Below are 19,444 nucleotides of genomic sequence, written 5' to 3'. Positions count from 1 at the left end.
TTACTTGATCACTCAGTCACATTCATAGGAGAAAGATTCTGTAAAGTTTTGTCTCTGACCTTATACTTGGCTGAATGTAAAATTCTTATTTTACATTTTTCCTTTCAGTATCTTAGAAATGTTATTTTGGGGGCACCTGGGTGGCTCAGTCAGTTGAGTGTCTGACTTTGGCCCAGGTCATGATCTTGTGGTTCGGGAGTTCAAGCCTCACATCTGGCTCTCTGCTGTCAGTCTGTCAACACAGAGCCTGCTTCTGATCGTCTGTTCCCTTCTCCCTGCCCCTCCCTCACCTGCACTCTCTCAAAAATAAAATAAATATTTAAAAAAAATGTTATTCCCTTGTTTCTTAGCATAAAATGCTATTGACAATTTAATACCAATCTGATAATAGGTGACTTAGCTTGTGTTTAACTTTTTTTATTGTGGTAACTTCACATATTTGTGTTTGTTTTCCATTTTTAAATGAATTGAATTTCCCCGGACTACTAGGATGAGGTTCCTGTGAAGGAGTAGGATAAACCAAGATAGACTTCTCAGTTTTACGTTCAAACGCTTTCCCTTCTGTGCTTAGTGGTGTATCTGTCTTTCAGAGGTAAACCTTGTTCAGGAAGATATTCTCCTCTAGCCCAGTGTCTCTGCAAACTTTACAGGCTTAACGTTAAGTCTAGAAATGATATTTCTAGATAGAAGAAAAGGTAATTCTTTTTTTCTTACGCTACTTTCTGTGATCTGTTTCCCTTGAAACCTTGTCACCCTCTTTCTCCTTTATTATTTGAGCCTTCTTTCTCTCTGTGTCCATTATTCCTTTCCTGCAATTTGGTTTCATATTCCAAGAGTTTTACCTTTGGGGTGGGCTTTGTACTGGAAGGGTCTTTTTGCTGAACGCTGTATCATTCCTGAGAGTTCAGGGCCTTACACTACTGTGTGCTGCGTCAGGACTGCATACACGTTTTTGCATTCCACCTGCAACTTGGAGCCTGTAAAAACCTTCCTCAGTTTCTCAGTTTGTTCTCATACTTGTTCTCTCAGTTTCTAGAGAGGCCGAGGCCTCTCCTTTGGAGTATTCATAACGATTTTTGGGTTCTGAGGCCTCATAGGATACGTCTGTAGTTGCTTCCACTTCCTGCTGTCCCTTCTACGTACATAGCTGCTGATTCTGTGGTGTTGGCAGTGTAGCCACGTCCTCTCACAGCCCAAGATTTGTGGGGATTTCCTTACGTAGTTTTGTTGAAGATGTAGTCAGTGGGTTCTTCTGATAATTCCAGTTGATATATTTGGTTTTCAGGAGTTGTCCTTGGGGGATTCAAAAACTATGCTGGCACCGCAATTAGAAGAGAACTGATCCATTATTTCATTAGTGTAATTGTGACCAATATATAGGAAGCTTGGATTTTTTAATCCCTAAATTTGAAAAATTAATTTAGGATAGCATATAAAATTGCGTATTATTTACATGTTAATAAAGGATTTTTTAAACATCTATTTGATACCTTTTGAGAAGTCATGTATAAATGTTAGGAAGTGATTTTGTCATCAACATTTTTCTTAGTTTTAAATGCAAATATGTATCATTTACCTCTGGTTATAGAGCTAAATGGATATAACCTCATAATGGAAATTTAGACTAATTGCCATTTGTTACATAGTTATCTGTAAGTGAACAAATTTTAAAGTAAACATGAAGAAAATCCAGTGAACTTTTATTGAGATGGATGAGTGCAATTAAAGAAATTCCTTCCTGGGTGGAAATAAGTATGTTGAGAGAAAAGGGAAAAAAGAGTGAAGTTATTTAATTGTTTATTTTCACCTGTAGTATATAATCATACTTAATCTATGTATGCCCCATGTAAGAAACATGAAAATTTAAATATGTAAGTTAGAAATAATTATAATTTTAGATTTGTCTCCTTTTCTTTTGCCCAGCAAGTACTAGATCAACATCTTTAGTTTGAACACTGTAGGAGGGGACAGTATAAATATTCCGTAATTTTATTAGTAAAGATTATGTAGTCTGTTGAACTAACTTCAAACTATGGAAATTCAAAGTAAAATGATCAATTTCTCATAGGAACTGAAGTTAAAAGATGAAGAGTGTGAGAGGCTTTCTAAAGTACGAGATCAACTCGGACAGGAACTGGAGGAGCTCACAGCCAGTCTGTTTGAGGTTGGTCTATTTACGTGTTGGCCAAGAGCAACGTCTTGCTTCTTTTATATTGATGGAATTGTTTTTTGAGGGAATGTTGGAAAAGTAACTCTTAGCTTCACACTTACTTTCTAAGTCGTCTAAGAAAAATTACATCTCTAAGAAATTTGGAGTCTGCAATTTAAAATGATGGAAAAGGGGAAAGATACTGTTGGCTACCAGTATCTGGTTGTTTAAAAATGCCTATGTGGGAAGAAAAGATGTAAATTTTAGTTTTATTTTTATCAAGTATTTAGAGGCTACTTTAAGATAAGCTTATGACTCCAGAATAAGGATGGGAAACCCTTGTAGCTCTCTGATAGGTGATGGTTTGAGGATTGTTAGAAAGCACAACTACTTGTTAGAAGGCACACTTTTTTTTTTAAAGTTTATTTTTCAGAGGAAGCAGGGGGGAGGTGGGGAGGAGTGGGGAGAGAGGATCCTAAGCAGACTCCTTACTGTCAGCACCGAGCCCAACATGGGGCTTGATTTTACAGCTTGTGAGATCATGATCTGACCTGAGATGAAGAGCTGGATGTTTAACCGACTGAGCCACCCAGTCGTTCCCACACTTATCTCCCGCCCACCAACAGGACCAAAATTTTTGCCCAGCTCTAGCGGTGTTTCTCATTAAGGGTTCCATTGATATTGTCATTTTGCATTTTATGATGTATTAGTGAGGGTTCTCAGAGACACAGAACCAATAGTACGTGTCTATGTGCCGACCCAAGTATAGAGAGAGACATTGAAATAAAACATTGGCACACACGATTATGGAGACTGGCTGTTTCCCAAATCTGCAGGGTAACGTAACAGCCTGCAGACCCTGGAGAGCTGATGCTGTAGTGATAGTCCAGGTGTGAGGTTTGAGAGCCTGAGAACTGATGGTGCAGTTCTAGTCCTGAGGCTGACGGGCTTGAGGCGCAACTGACGTTTCACTTGGAGTTTGGAGGCCAGGAGAATTCTCTTGTACTCTGTGGGGATCAGCCTTTTTGTTCTGTTCAGTCCTTCAACTGATTGGATGAAGCCCAACCACATTGTGAACGGTCTGCCTTATTTCATATTACCAATTCAGATGTTAATCTCATCCAGAAACACCTTCATAGAAACACCCAGAATAATGTTGGACCAAATATCTGGGCATCCAGTGGCCTAGTGAACTTGACACGTAAAATTAACCATCATACTTCGTTTTGGCCCTAAAATAAAAGTTCCTTATTCAGACAGGTTGATGTGTTACTGGAATGACTAATGTCATTATCACTTATCAATAATTTCTTTTTTTCCCCTCTAAAAATTTGTTTTTAAAACTTTGTAGTAAAAGATTTTAGAAAAATTTCTTGCCTTTTTGTTATTTTTATGTACGCAACATCTTTCAGTTTTAGAGGTGTGCATATTTTCTTACATAATTGTAATCTTAATATATTTTGTATTTTTCTTCAAATAACATGTTTTCATGTTAATTTACATGGTCATTGTAGTGATAGTCCTAATCTATCAACTTGCATACTCCACCATTTTTACCGTTACAAGTAACGGTAACACGGGGGTTTCTTCAGATGTAGACTTTTTGTGCCCCCACGGCTCCATACAAAGGCTCCAGACCTTTGTTCTGTCCTCTGTCTTTTTTTTTTTTTTTTTAAATGTTTTATATATTTCTAGGAGAGAGAGAGACTGCTTGAGCAGGGGAGGGTCAGAGAGAGAGGGAGTCACAGACTGAAACAGGCTCCAGGCTCTGAGCTGTCAGTCAGCACAGAGCCCGACGCGGGGCTCGAACCCACGAACCGCGAGATCATGACCTAAGCGAAAGTCGGACGCTTAACCGACTAAGCCACCCAGGCGCCCCGTCCTCTGTCTTTTTTAGGATCATTTTCTTTCATGAGCATTGAAAAACTGATTTATTATTATTTTTTGTTAGCTAGTCTTCAGAGACCAGAGAAAGATAAACATGAGGATGGGAAGAGTGGGGAATTAAAGATCTAGAAGATAGGAGCTATATGACTTGTCACATTTTTGTTTGTAGAAGGGGTATGCAGAAACCTTAGACTTTCTCTTCCAATATTGTCTAGCCAAAAAAATTTTATAAAGATGTATGGGTACTAAATAAGAAAGCAAATGTGTTAAGTTTCTCACGTGCCTGCCCATAATTTTAGCCTTGCTTACTTCCTCTCATTTGCACTTGCATGGATATTGTATTAGATGAAGTAGGAGGAGAACAAACAGGAGAAACTTCTCCCTGTCCATCATGGGATGTGAAGGAACAGAAATGCCATTTTTGCAATGAATGAAAAAGTATGCCAAAAAAATTTTTTGGGTCCCTGATCTATCCCTGACCTGCTAGTGGCTAATAACCTTGATAACTATGTATTCTTTCTGGGAAAGAAGTTACATTAATTAAAGATGATTTTAGTAATGAAGAAAATTGTATTCAAACCAGTTATTTATGAATTTTGTAAAAAGGTGCTAAAAGCTCTTCTGTGGTCTCTTTGTGTTTTCATAATCTCAGTTTACCATTGTATTATGAAAAAATTATTTGCTTGCATTTTAGGTGTATATATATATTTTTTTTAATTGAAGATTACTTTGAATAAACAATTTGTACAACTTTGGTAAACTTAACATGTAGATTCAAATTAGGCATTTGTAGTGTATGGATCATCTTGGATATAATTATACTTTGTAGCAAAGTTGTGCCTTAAAATAACTATCAAATACAAGAACTCTAAAGTTATGTAGATGTATTCCTACCTAGTAGCTCAGATTTTGAGGTCATATAAAATGAAATTAGTTGAAAGAATGCTTTACAAAGTAGTTTTCACTTAACATGGAAAGAAAAGAGGGGTTATTCTTAAGATTTTTTTTTTTTACATTTTGTCAGACTTTTAGTAAATGTCTATAATATGCCTAGTTTTCTCTCCATAATGTTATGAGGCATATAGTGAAAATTATTGTCATTTTATCTGTGAGGAAAATGAGGCATAAAAGGTTAAGGAGCAATGTTGGGATTCAAATTCATAACCCCAACCCTTGCTTTAAGTACTCTGAAAATTGTAAATGGGGCTTCCGTTTGTATCAAGCTACAGAAAAGGAGTCATCTCGGGGCGCCTGGGTGGCTTAGTCGGTTAAGCGTCCGACTTTCGCTTAGGTCATGATCTCGCGGTTCGTGGGTTCGAGCCCCGCGTCGGGCTCTGTGCTGATTGCCAGCTCAGAGCCTGGAGCCTGTTTCAGTCTGTGACTCCCTCTCTCTCTGACCCTCCCCTGCTCACGCTGTCTCTCTCTCTCTCTCCTAGAAATAAAAATTAAAAAAAAAAAAACATTAAAAAAAAAAAAAAGAAAAGGAGTCATCTCCTTTATCTCACATTCAGACTGTCTGTATTTTATAAGCCATTAGTATTTATTACCCAGCCCAGTAGATGCCACACTTTTTGATCATGTACTCAACCTATAAAAGAACAATTTGAGCATGTACCTTTATTATGATGAACATAAGTAATACTCAGAGTTACCTATGTGATAGGCACTGTTTTAAAAGCATATATACTTACTTATAAATTACATGTACATGCTAAATTATTATATAAATTATAAAACAACAGTTTTAAAAAGCAAATCAATTGTAAATGCTTTTTTTAATAGTAGTACAGAAGTATTTTGTTCTCGCTAAAATATATTGTGTGTATGTGTATATTTTTTTAGTGAAAGAAGTACACTTGAGTATGTTACCTTGTTCTGGAAAATTTTAATCTTCGCAATTTATGATTCAGTTGAAGCTCTGGTCTAAATTCCATGTTTTAAATTAGATGTAATGCAGCTAATAACTCACAAATTCATGGATCCAAATGGAAGAAATACATCTTTCCCTATATTAAATCATTATACTGAATTTTCAGTTTCATTACTGGTTATGTGAAACTTTTTCCAGAGCATTCTCTAGTTAATTTGTACTCTCTAATACCAACAAATTATTTGTGAAGTTTAAACATTATTTGAAAGAAAGACAAAAAACCTTCTTCATTTGAATCACTGCTAACCAGACAGGAAAAAAATTCTGTTTTCAAATTCTGGAAGTGTATAGACAGGAATGTTTATATCAGAGGTCTGCAAACTACAGCCTATCTTTTGTGCAATCTTATGAGCCAAAATTGGTTTTTACATTTTTGAGTGGTTAGGGAAAAAAAAACCAAGAGAGTATTTTGTGACATGAAAACTGAAGTTCAGATTTTAGTGCTGATAAATGTTTATTGAAATGGCCACGTTCGCTGTTCATGTGTTGTCTGTGGCTGCTTTCACACTGCAGCTGAGTATTACAACAGACTGCATGACTCATAAAGCCCAAACTGCTTACTGTCTGACCCTTTACAGAAAAAGTTTGCTGACCCCTGGTGTATGTGATACTTCTATTTTTTTCAGCTTTAGAATGGCAGAGTGATAGAAAATTTTCCAACTCTTTCTGAATCTGCTTTTTGATGTCTTATGTCAACTTGCAAAATCTGATGCGTTATCTTTTTAGCTGTTGCTTCTGCCTCCTTCTAGGTCTCTCTTCTTTCCTTTTGGGACTCCTAGTACTAGTATGTTACACGTTTTTATTGTGTCCCTCATATTGCTAAGGGAAAAGGCACCCGAGATTCCAGCTCTCTTTGGGTTTACATCGCCTACTGGATCTTGGCCCCCTAGTTCTTTACTATTTTGTTAGCTCTCTAATGCCTTCAGACACATTTTAAAAAATCTTGTACAGCTTTTCTAATTATTCTCCGTGTAAGGTTTGGTCCAAATTGCATAGTCCACTGTTATGGAAGGCAGAGTCCGTTTCTAAACATTTACACAGATATAATCTCTCCTTCACATGTTTTGCATTTATAGTTAAAATGTCACTTGTCCTGAAGGGTCAGATGAGATATGCTTATTGTTTTGAAAATAGCTTCCAAACAGAGATCTGTTGACAGCCACTTGTCAAAAAAATTCAGCAAATCTGGAACATTTGTTATTTTTAAAAGAAAAATGCTTACCTCATTATTAAATTGGCAGCTCTTAAGGACTTTGATAAAGATAAACAGCGTAATTGTGCTTGGAAGATTTTCACAGTTAATGTCATCTCATTGTAAAGCATTGATAGTAAAGCATCTCTTATTTAAGCTAATGTGATCTGTAAATTCATATCACGGGTATGTAAACAAACTGCAATTCACTATAGTACTAGAAAAGCAAATGAATAAATGGGCGTGCAGCTGTCAGACTCTGATGTGGAGAATGTCTACTCTTCCGCTGAAAAGTTGACAGACTTAGGACGCCATTGTCAAACACGTATTAAATGTCTTTGAAGCGGATTTCTTTCCTCTCTTCCTTTCTCCTTCCTTCTTCCTTTCCTTCCTTTCTCCCTCTCTGCTTTTCTTCCTTCTCATAAACTGTAAATTGGAGTCCTAACATACATGTTCTTAAATACCGGGGGATTATCTTGTGCACCCTATGTACTGTTCCAGTTCATCCTTAATCCTTTGTGGGATTATTCCATACATAGAGTGATTTTTAAAAAATAATAAGATCAGTGACTGTCTTCCTTGAAAGATCATCAGGCTTCATATTGCACTGAAAATAAAAGCCAGAATTTTTACTTGGACATTTTATTTGATTATTACAATGTAAACTGAATATAAGCTCCTTAAGAGACAGGGACCCTGTCTCTTTTCCCAGTATGTTATCAGCACCTGGAACAGTACCTCACCAAGAGATGTCATGAGTAAATGTTTGATGAATAAATGTAAGAAAAGAAAAAGGAATTAAATGCCCAGAGTTTCATAGTTATTGTACAAAAAATTAAGACCTTATTAAAGACTAACCTAAGATTTGCCCTTTTAGATTACTCTGCACAGAATTGTCACTTGATATCATTTTGTGAATGTTTTCATTGGAAGCCCTAAGGCTTCTCAGCTCTCATTTCTGCAAACTGCAGCATTATTGACATGTTAATATTTTTACCTGTCCCTTCACTGTGAATATGAGTATACATATGTGACCGTATTCACTATGAATATGAGTATACATATGTGACCAAATTATAGAAACCTAACTACTGAGAATTTGTGTTTGATGGGTGGGATGTTTATTCTCCTTCTTCGCATTCAGTCTTTTACGCAAGCATTGTTCAGGAGGATTAAACTCAACTTGGCTACCTCAGTGATACTACTACTAAAAGAAGGTACCTAATCCTAATTCCTGCTAGTTTCTCTAGCAGGTGACAATTTCTGTTTCAGGAGTTGACATGGAATACTTAATTTTCAGGTTAAATATTGGTAGTACGTTTTTGCTACAGTCATAGACACTTTTTGAAAGATTTCTGAAAACAAATGCTAAATACGTTGTTTCTGAAATTTGAGATTTCGCCTTTTTCAGGAAGCTCATAAGATGGTGAGAGAAGCAAATGTTAAGCAGGCAACAGCAGAAAAGCAGCTAAAGGAAGCACAAGGAAAAGTAAGTTTTTGCTGCTTTCATAGTAAAAAAAATATAAAGAAATCAGTGATTACTGTTTTAAGGATACTCTAATGTTGATTGCTTTTGTTCCTATCATAAACTAGTGTTTATTTTAGAAGACTTGGAAACTGCAGGAAACTATAAAATAGAGAATAACCATCACACAGATACAATTAATAGTGAGCAGTTGGGGTTCACTGATATTAGAACCAAAGGATTTAAAGTCTTGTGAATCACATGTATTCTCAAAAAGACTAGATAATCATAATCCTACACTATTCTATTTTGAAGATTTTGAAAATTCACATGAATTATGTGTTAGACATTTTGATAATTTAAAAAATTTCCTTTAACATTGTGAATAACAGCTGAATCCAAACTGTAAGAAACGTTAAAAGATTTTTTTGGTTTTACTTTCTTTTTATTACTCCACAGCAAATACCAATAAGCTTATATTCATCTTTGAAAGCAAAGTGTTTTGACCAAATTGCTGACATTTAGCTGCATCTGTCATAAAACATACTTAGTGTATGGGACTGTGTTGATTTCTTTTCAAGATTGATGTACTTCAAGCTGAAGTGGCCGCTTTGAAGACACTCGTGTTGTCCAGTTCTCCAACATCACCCACACAAGAGCCTCTGCCGGGTGGAAAGACACCTTTTAAAAGGGGGCATACAAGAAATAAAAGTACAAGCAGTGCCATGAGCGGCAGTCATCAGGACCTCAGTGTGATACAGCCAATTGTAAAAGACTGCAAAGAGGTAACGCGTCAAGGACTGTACCCTCTGACTCTGTTGATACTTAGTAGTTCTCATCACTGACGTATCAGTTATGATTTTTGCCAGCAAAACTTTTAGTACAAAATATGCAATATTAAGATGGGGGAGGCTTTATCTAGAGCTGGCTGCTTTCAGGGAATCTCCAGTTCCATTCTCTACTTGGCTGACCTTGGAGTACCTGCTGGAAACTTGGTAAGTTTCTTAATCTTGCTATTTCATTTAGGGAGCAAACTGTCTTGTGTTATGTAAAGGAGAGTGGGTGGCTTTAATGATCTGGCTGGTCAGATTTACTGGTAGGGTGCTCTAACTAAGTGTGAATAGAAGAAATGTGTGAAAATAAGGTGATTTTCTTTCTTTCTTTCTTTATTTTTTAGGTGATTTTCTTGAACAGGACGTTCTTTTTACTTAAATTCTAGGAGAGGTAGAATTTTATATTCTTTCACTGAGAGAGTTAGAGTTTATTCAGATAAGTAAGTAACAAAAAATAGAACTAGTGGTAGCCTTATCATTTTAAAAGGTATGTTAGGAAGGTGACTGAGACAATTTGGAAATATTTTGAGCTGTTTTTAGTAAAATTGTATGATTATAAAATATTTTTTGATTTGGTCATTGAGATGAGAAAGCATTTGCAAGGGGATTGATCATGGAGTGGCCATCCCTCTCCCCACTTTTTTGGAGCTCTGTTTTACATTGTTGTATTCAGGTTCACCATTAATCTTTAAGAATTTGTATTTGCTCATTTGGGTAAGTTTTTGCATGGAAGCCAGGAAATTTGTTAAATTGAATAACCAGGGTGGTTACTTACTTTAATTGAATTGCATTTTTTTTGGTACTTGTTAATAAAAAAGATGCTAGTGAGAGAGAAGTTCAGTATGTGGCCAAATCTGAATGTGACAGAATCTAAAATTCATGTTCGTGAAATATTTAAGAAACTTTTTAAAGTTATATCCTTAATATCTTTGAATTTAATTAACATTTTAAATTGCTTAGTACAACTTGTATTTTTGCTGTGATTTCACAGTGTGTGATTATATATCTTGTTTTCTGTTGTTTACACTAACGAAATTTAAATGTTTTCTCATGAAACGTTTTAAAGTTTTTAGTTTATGAACTCTTAAAATATGAATAGGTAACATACAACTTTTTGCTTTCCAGATATATCCTGTACCCTAATGTTTTGTGAAAACTTATCAAAAAGTGTTTTTTTTTTTAATGTTATTTATTTTTGAGAGAGAGCAAATGAGAACACATATGAGTAGGGGAAGGGCGGAGAGAGAGGGAAACAGAGAATCCCAAGCAGACTTGGGGCTAACTTGGGGCTCGAACTTACTAACTCACTAAATGTGGGATCATGACCTGAGGCGAAATCAAGACCCTTAACTGACTGAGCCACCCAGGCACCGTTCAAAAAGTTTTGTTAGACAAAGGAAACACACAAAGTTGACCCGTGTAAGCCTTAGAAGAAGGTAAAACAGTTGGAAAGAAAGTTAAACATGTCCATGCTTCTATAGAAAATATGACCATTACGACATTTGCAGCATATCTGCTGAAAGCACTTAAAACACATGTGCATGCATGTACGCATACACTCACATTATGTAAGACTTTGCAGTCAAGTCACTTAGACATGAGTCTGAACTTGTACTGGTTTCTTGATCTGTAACCTTGGGCGAGTTACTTCACCTCGCTCAGCCCTAGTTTCTCTCTCTAAAACAATGAAGATCAGAATGTCTGTGTTGCACAGCTGTGAAGATTAAGTGTTTGGGGTGTGCTTACTGTAGTTCCTGGCACAGGGTCAGCTCTTAATAGTTTAAATTACTGCCTTTAAACTAGAATCGTTCCCTGGAATACCACTTAACCTGCTTTGGGGTTTATGTCCATTAAAGGGTAGACTTTACAAAGAAATTGAATTTGGAAATGTAAGTATTATTTACCTGCTTTTTAAAAAAAATCCTTTTCTCTTTAGTTTTGATTCAAAGAATTTATGGATCGGGATGAAAAAAATTCACACTGAGATTACCATTATATGCCTTTAAAAAAAGTCTGTGGGAAAGCTTGGATAGACTCAGCCTTTTATTACTTCCATGGAAGCCACCTGCACATGTGATTAAGCTGTCCTAGAGGCCAGAGCTGTAGTCAGTGTGTCGTTTATGGTGTGTCCAGGGCTTCTGGACGAGAGGGGCTTAGAGCTGGATGAGGGGCACTACCTTGAGTGGGTAGCTGAGGGCAGGTGTGACTCTGTATGTGATAGGTAGTATTGAACTGAGTAGAGGGCATCTGGAGGGAAAAATACTTAGGGAACAGTTTATTAAAGAGAGGAGAGGAGAAGAGGGACAACTGGAAGAGTGAATAGGGAGGCAGATGCCAGCCTGAATTATTGTTGATAATTCAGACAGTAGTCACTGATGTTGCTGTGGCAAAATAGGTCTTAATAAATGTTGTGTTTTATGGTAGTCACTTTAGGAGGGTATATATGTGCTGCCTTTAGACCTGCTGCTTATATAAGAAACATTTTCAAAATTCTTTTCAAAGTGCCTTCAGGTAATAGCAGAACAGTTAGTGTCACTTTTGACCCAAACTAGGTTTCACAATTTAGTCTCCATTTAGTTAAGCACTTTATTTAATTAACTTGGCTCCAGATTACTTTTGGATTATGTTCAGAAAACACTTCTCTGCATTTGTTTTATATTCAGAGCAGTGCGCACCTGTGTCTTAAGAGGAACTCAGCACTTCGGAGGGACAGGGTGGAGATCATGGTAGCATCACTGGCCACCATAGTGGGTCTGTGGAAAAGGGCTGGTCATTTGAATTTGAGAGTTTGGATTTTTTAAAGAAAGTTGGTACTGTGTATTGTAACTAATCAAGAATGGTTCAATTCATTATTTTAAATGAAAAGTAAACATTACTTTTTCAGTAATGTTTTAATTAGGTTTTGGTTTTATAAAGTAATTTTATGTTTGTACCTTTAAAAAGATTATTTTATGTTTTCTTTGGTTTGTTTGTCAGGCTGACTTATCTCTGTATAATGAATTCAGATCTTGGAAGGATGATCCCACAATGGATAGATCGTGTCCTTTCTTAGACAAAATTTATCAGGAAGATATCTTTCCATGTTTAACGTTCTCAAAAAGTGAGGTAATTTTTAAAATTTTAATAGGAATGCATTAGAGTGTTTCCTGTACCTTTTGCTAAGTCATATTGTATATCTTCTGTTACATAAATAAATTATTCTAACATGATTTACCATTTTCTTCATTCCGTATTAAAATCATGATAATTTCTTGGCATTCAGTTACTGAACATCTTTGCTTATTTGAGCGAGGATCATTCATGTAGTGATGCAACACCCCAGTGTTGCACTGGGGTGAAGTATTAAATGTGTATTGGGGGGTAGGGCTTATTTCTTGATTCTTAGTCCAAGGCTCAGGGTAAGGGAAGTTCTCTACACTCTGAGGTGTTTATTGGGTTTATCTCTACATGATAAAAAAAAATCATACTTAGTTCCTTCATCTTCAGAACGGAAAAAAATGGCTTCCTTGCCTGTGTCACAGGGTTGTTAAAAGGTTAAAATGAAGCGAATTAGTACATAAGAAATTTTTTAAAAAATATAAGGTACTATACCAACATAAGGTCATAGTTTTAATTTGTACATATGGAAGGTTTGCCTATAAATATCCTGTCAGTCAGTGTCTAAGAAATGTAATCCTAAGAGTTTTATGTTAAGTCTTTAGAGGATTTAATTATAACCTTACTTGTCAGGAGAAGTTAAAATGAACAGTAAATCACTTTGATATGTAGATCTGTTATTCACTGTGCCTGTGTGTCTGTTTCTAGGTAGGCCATTCCATGTTAGTAATCTGCCAGACTGCAGCAATGTGCCGGTTTCAGCTGCTCTTGATCACTTGCTACCATCTCCATCTGGGCATTTAATATTTGATAATTCAGCTAGTTCTTTTGTGCACATAGATACAAGCTCAGAAAATACATAGCTGTAATTAGTATATATTGCTGTGTTATGAATGACTAGTATTCAAAAATATGCATAAATTTAGCAAAATAAGGCATTAATTCATCTTTAAGTGGCATTAATAGTGGATGTTAATTGTGGGTAAGAGATGGACAGAGATTGGAATTAATACCTTCAGCTGTCTTCCAGATAATGAGATAAGTTACTTAGTTATAACTGAATTATTCTTTCCCACTTAGGGAAAGATCAATTTGTTATAGAATACAGTTTTAATATTTTTATGCTAGCATAGCTTCTGATACTTTCTGTTTCTTTTAAAGTTGGCTTCAGCTGTTCTGGAGGCTGTGGAAAACAATACTCTAAGCATTGAACCAGTGGGATTACAACCTATTCGATTTGTGAAAGCTTCTGCAGTCGAATGTGGAGGACCAAAGTATGTTTTTAGTACTGTGTCTTGTAGAAAACATGGAGTTTTAAAAATTTTATATGTTGCAAATATTTTGTTTTCCTAGTTTTAAATGGTTACATTTCTTGTTGGTTTTCTATTTTGTGCAACTAAAGACAAAATCCTCAGTGCAAGATGTAGTATTTCAAATTTAGCATCAAGGGGAGAACCTTTTAATTAAAAGTATACATATATGTTGGCCTAGGTGTTAGAAGCATTTTTTTAAACCATCTGTTTTGACTCATTAATTGATCATAAAATCAGTTTAGTGGGTCATAAGCAGAATTCTTGTTTGTTGTACACAAAGCTGTGTGTACTAGGTTTCATTGTAAAATATTTCCTCCTGAGGTTGCCATTAAAAATAGTTTAGGAAGACCATGAATTAGACCAGATCTTATCAAGCATGAAAACAGGGTACCAAAAAAGACTTGAATAGTCTTTTTGTTTCATACTGTCGTATAAAGGACTCACACATGGGTAAATAATCGGCTCTATCATCCATACTTGAAAGCTACTTGGCAGTTATAAACCTTCAGAGGTAAGACTCCCACATTTCATAGCAGGGCAGGCTTTTTTCTGTCCAGTCCTAGGAGAAGGAAAGACTGAAACAAGTGATGCGGCACCTGGGTGCCTCAGTCAGTTGGGCATCCGACTTCAGCTCAGGTCATGATCTCACAGTTTGTGGTTTCAAGCCCCATGTCGGGCTCTGTGCTGACAGCTCAGAGCCTGGAGCCTGCTTTGGATTCTGTCTCCCTCTCCCTATGCCCGCCCCTGCTCGTTCTCTGTCTCTCAAAATAAAGACATAAAAAAACAAAACAAAACAAAACAAAAAACACTTTGGCAAAGCACTTTCAAAATCAGACAAAATACTTGACAAACAGATATATGTCTGTTTCTGAAAGAGTAGTATATAAATTGATTTTTATCAGTTCAGTGCACTTTTCCTTCGTGTTTAAATTATCCCTTTGGAAGTTCCAAGGACTTTAACACTTGTGCCTGAAGTTTCTTGATCTTTTATCCTTCCCAAGCTAGTAGTTAGTATTATAAAAATATTATTATAGATCATTAAAGGAAATTTTTTTTAGTAAAAAACATTTTATCTTAAATTTTATTTTTGAGAGACAGTGCAAGCAGAGAAGGGGCAGAGAGAGAGGGAGACACAGAATCTGAGATGTCATCACAGAGCCTGATGCGGGGCCCAAACCCATGGACCATGAGATCATGACCTGAGCTCAAGTTGGACACTTAACTGACCGAGCCACCCAGGTGCCCCATGGAATTTTCTAAGAAAGGAGCAGTGAGGCAAACTTTGTTTGAAAAGATGAGGATTCTTTTCTGGTTGGAATGGTTACCTCCAAAATTATCCTATTTTAAATACACATTCTCCATCTGTTTTCTTAATATGGAGGCACATTTGTATCATATTTCTTATAAGTATAGCTAAAATTTAATGTTCATGTAATGTATTTTTCTTTAGTACATACTTTATAATGTTATTTAAAATGTTGACTACTTTATTTTAGTTACAGCTATACTCATGTTGCATTGAGAGGGAAGGGTAGTAGTGTTCAGCCATGGTCCTAGCTTAGGAGGGAACCAGCTAGGTGCCACAGGTCTGCCCTGACAGACAAGCCAGTGTCATTGTATTGAGCTGTACAATGACCGGGGCTCATCACTTAGCCAGCAGTTATTGAATGTCTGCTGTGTGCCAGGCACATGCTTGGTGCCTGGTATTTAAATATAAATAAGATACAGTCCCCGCCCTCAAGAGACTCATAGCCTTATTCCAGCCAGAAAGCCTTCATACTAGGTCTTAGAGTCCATAGTCCAAACCGAAAGGATGATATGTCTGAATATAGTGTACTCTGTATAGTTATTGAGGGTCAGTATTTTTGTAAGGTGGCTTATTCGTCTGTATTTCGCAGGCCTGAGTGCCACATTAAATGCGTATACTCCAACCAAACATGCCAGAAAGTACCACAGCTAGAAACTTATCCTGCAGGCTGCCTTCGTAACACATTTTGGGACTTGAACGATCATCATCAGGGTTTTTTCAGACTGAGGAAGTAGTTGAAGTCCTACTGGGAAACTGAGAAACACCCCGTGGCTGGTTACTCATTTGTGAATTTGCTTCAGGATAGGATGTATATTTAAGACCTTTTGTTTTCTGTTTGAAAACCATGGTGAATGTTCTGTTGAGCTTATATTAGAACGTAGGCCCCAAGGGGGCAGGGTCTTTGTCGTTTTCATCACTATAGCCCAGTGTCTAGAATAGTGCCCGGTACACAGTAGGTCTCAAATATTTGTTGTCTTAGTGAATGTAAAACTTGTACAGAAGGTAGGAAGAAAATGTTTTTCATTTAAAAAAAAAGCACTAAAGTTTGTCATTATTTTACAGAAAATGTGCTCTGACTGGCCAGAGTAAGCCCTGTAAACACAGAATTAAATTAGGAGACTCAAGCAACTATTATTATATTTCTCCTTTTTGCAGATATAGGGTAAGTAACTTAACCATGAATTTTAATAAAGCTTGCTTTGACATCTGACTACTTACGACTTTTTTTTCCTTTTGGCCTAGATCACCTCTGTATGTAACTTTTTTACATACATTCGATATATTCAGCAGGGGCTCGTGAAACAGCAGGATGGTGAGTATTCTAATTTGTTATAAAATGTTTAAATAAAACTTCAGCAAATGTATAAAACATAGTAGTAATGTTCAAGCTTTATTATTGGTGCATTTATATTGAATCTCTTACAGTTCTAATGTGTGGAGAATTTGGGAACTGATGTCTCTTAAAATGATTTAATCATTATATTTGCCTCATTTTACTCTGATTTTGAGTTTTAAACAAGATCAGTTGTAACTCTTAAAGGTATATGATAAGCCAGATCATAAATGTGAGGGAACTATTAATTAGTTGATTGAATTTACTCGTAAGAAATAAAAATACTCATTTTTATTATTCAATTCAATAATAAATTCATTATTCAAGCTCTAGACATGGTCATATTTATTTTAATTGGTGGAAACCATGAGGATCTAACAATAATTTTTCTTGTATATTTCCTACTTTCCTGTGTGAATTAATAAAGCAGTCATGAAGATAGTTCTGAATGGGATAATGATTACTGTATTCTGAATCAGCAGAAACATGTAGATGATATATTCAGGAGAGCCAACCTCATGAGAGTGTTTTAATATTTTTAATATAGTCTTTCATGATTACTGATGATTCTGTAGCCAGATGTCTTAAATGCCAGGCACAAAAATGAATAAGGCCCAACAGCTCCAAAGCAGTGTTTCTTGAGTACATGTGATTATTTTAAAACAAAAAGCAAATCCTAAGCTAGGGATGAGTCCATACCATTTTGTATGGATGTTGTTAGGGGAATTTCTTACTCAATTTTTTTAGGCCCTGAAAATATTTTTATATTTAAAAACTAGAAGAAACCTATTATCTTCAGTAATGTAAACCCGTGACTCTTAATTCTGTGGAAATGTTAGTCATGCTGATATAAACTTAGTTTGGTATTTCTAAAGCTCTGGTATGTTGAGAAGAGACATACTTATTTAGAATCCAATATAATTAGATTTTGATGCCTAAAAGAATGAGGGTGAAACCTCTTATTAATGTTTAATTTCAAAAGCCTGAGTGGCAAAGTCTTTAAACTGTACAATACTTTGGATAACTTTTCGTAAAATTGAAATATTTTTGAATACCTGTTGATAGATAACAGAATTTAAACCACAGAACAGATGGTTTATGTTAAATTGTCAAGCACGGTTTTTCTCCTTGTTAAAATAAAAACAATTTTTTTCTAGGGAAGATGAAAGATAATTTCCTTTTGAAAGTAGGAAGAAATTGTTATGGGTGGTAGTGGGGGTGATGATGATACACATGGTCTCTTCTCTGGTGTCTGTTACTTCTCTACTTCACAGTACTTGGTATACATCATACACTGTGCGAGTTTGTCGCAAATAAATATTATTAATTTTAAAATCTGTTCATTGTGCCTTTTGCCAAAAAGGATTTAGGGCAGCTAAATCTAAAGCAGGGTTTCTGAGGCTTGGTACTATGAACATTTTGAGCTGAATAGTTCTTTGTTGTGGGGGCTATATTGTGCATTGTAGGATGGTTTAACACCATTGCTGAGCCTTATTCAGTAGAATAGAGTAATGAAAAATGTATCCAGACATTGTCAGATTTACCCTTGAGGACAAAATCTCCCCTAGCTGACAACCACTGATCTAAATCAATCTAATCTGATGATGTGTCAGAGGGAGGAGACCTTTTGTGTGAAATATAAAGCCACTGTTTTTCCACTTACAGAGGGGGCTTGCCAAAGTAGAGATAATAGAAATTTACAGATCAGCCTCTACATTTGTTTTTATTTCTAACTTGAGCCGTATACAAAACCTTTATTATTATAAACAGTGTTTCTGAGTTTTCTGGACTGTCTTTTGTTTTTCTTCTTTTCCCCTTTTTTACTCTCTGTTGGCGTTAATAAACAGTGGAATGGCCAAGATGTAGCAAACTAGAGCCAGAAGATCCGTGAGTTAGAATAATTGAGGATTGAGTATAATGACTTATGAAGGCACCAGGATTGCCATTTACTCAGGACACTGAAAGTGTCTGCCTTCTGTTGGCTAACGTGGTCATTGATATATCTAACAAACAGTTGTGATCAAAGTGGGATGCTCACAAATACATGAAGAAGTTTCTGTGAAGTAGTAATAAAATGTCGAGGCATTCAGTACGTCATTAAGAAATGCCCACTTGGCATTTCAGCTAATGTTAAATTTTCAGTGAAACAGTTAAAAAATAATGAGGATGGCAATTTATGGTTTACCTGTCTCCTTTTCTATTTGTATAGTTGATCAGATGTTTTGGGAAGTTATGCAGTTAAGAAAAGAGATGTCATTGGCAAAGCTGGGATATTTCAAAGAGGAACTCTGATGCTTTCTGCCTGGGACCATGCATGAACCTCGCTGAATACCTGGAAAATGGCTGGATATTTTTATGGTTACTTGATATTTATTACCAAGGATTGGGCCCAAGACTTCTTCCCTCTTTTGCAGATTACACTAAGAAGTACTGTGATTTCTTTTAAATTGACCTATGCTGTGTTGCTTACTCTTTAGTTGAACACACTATAAAGAATTACAGGTGTACTAGTGATTGTAATTTATAGTTGCCAAAAAAAAAAAAAGGCTAAATAAAGAAATACATAAATGTTAGATTGAACATGCTTTTGGTTTCTCTTCTAGCTCTGACATGGCTTGTAGGGTAAGCTGAATGTATTGGACTGTAGTTTTCAAACCACACAGCAGCCTGTGACAGGCAAGAAGGAAGGCTGAGTGGACAGAATCATCTCTATTCCCCGACAAGAATGGCTCTATTTTTGTCTGTTTTGTAGATTGAGCCTCAAGGAAGGATTTTATTTAAAGGAAGCAAAAAGAACCAAAGCAAACACCACTTCAGTCTCTCCATCTCTAATGTTTGTATTTCTGAAGAACAGCTTTTCGGCTTTCAGATATTTTCTCCCTGCCTATGCATATTTCTGAAACAAAAAGTAGACTTTATTTTTTTTATTTTTACTGT

General features: G+C 36.0%; 1 protein-coding gene across 1 annotated transcript in view; it reads left to right on the top strand.

Moving 5' to 3' along the window:
- Positions 1 to 19,082, top strand: part of RAB3IP (RAB3A interacting protein) — a 48,770-nt gene extending 29,688 nt beyond the window's left edge. The window contains exons 4-11 of the mRNA XM_077775203.1: positions 2,069 to 2,164; positions 8,570 to 8,647; positions 9,205 to 9,408; positions 12,433 to 12,561; positions 13,714 to 13,826; positions 16,237 to 16,336; positions 16,417 to 16,486; positions 18,717 to 19,082. Coding sequence (XP_077631329.1) covers positions 2,069 to 2,164; positions 8,570 to 8,647; positions 9,205 to 9,408; positions 12,433 to 12,561; positions 13,714 to 13,826; positions 16,237 to 16,336; positions 16,417 to 16,486; positions 18,717 to 18,799 — 873 coding nt within the window. The 3' untranslated portion in view covers positions 18,800 to 19,082. The remainder of the gene's footprint in view (positions 1 to 2,068; positions 2,165 to 8,569; positions 8,648 to 9,204; positions 9,409 to 12,432; positions 12,562 to 13,713; positions 13,827 to 16,236; positions 16,337 to 16,416; positions 16,487 to 18,716) is intronic.
- The last annotated feature ends 362 nt before the right edge of the window (positions 19,083 to 19,444 follow it).

Source organism: Crocuta crocuta, unplaced genomic scaffold (assembly GCF_008692635.1).
Source record: "Crocuta crocuta isolate KB4526 unplaced genomic scaffold, BGI_CrCroc_1.0 scaffold97, whole genome shotgun sequence".
NCBI classification, from domain to species: Eukaryota; Metazoa; Chordata; class Mammalia; order Carnivora; family Hyaenidae; genus Crocuta; species Crocuta crocuta.
The sequence above is the reverse complement of the archived record's forward strand: the minus strand, read 5'-3'. Positions and strand labels throughout refer to the sequence as shown.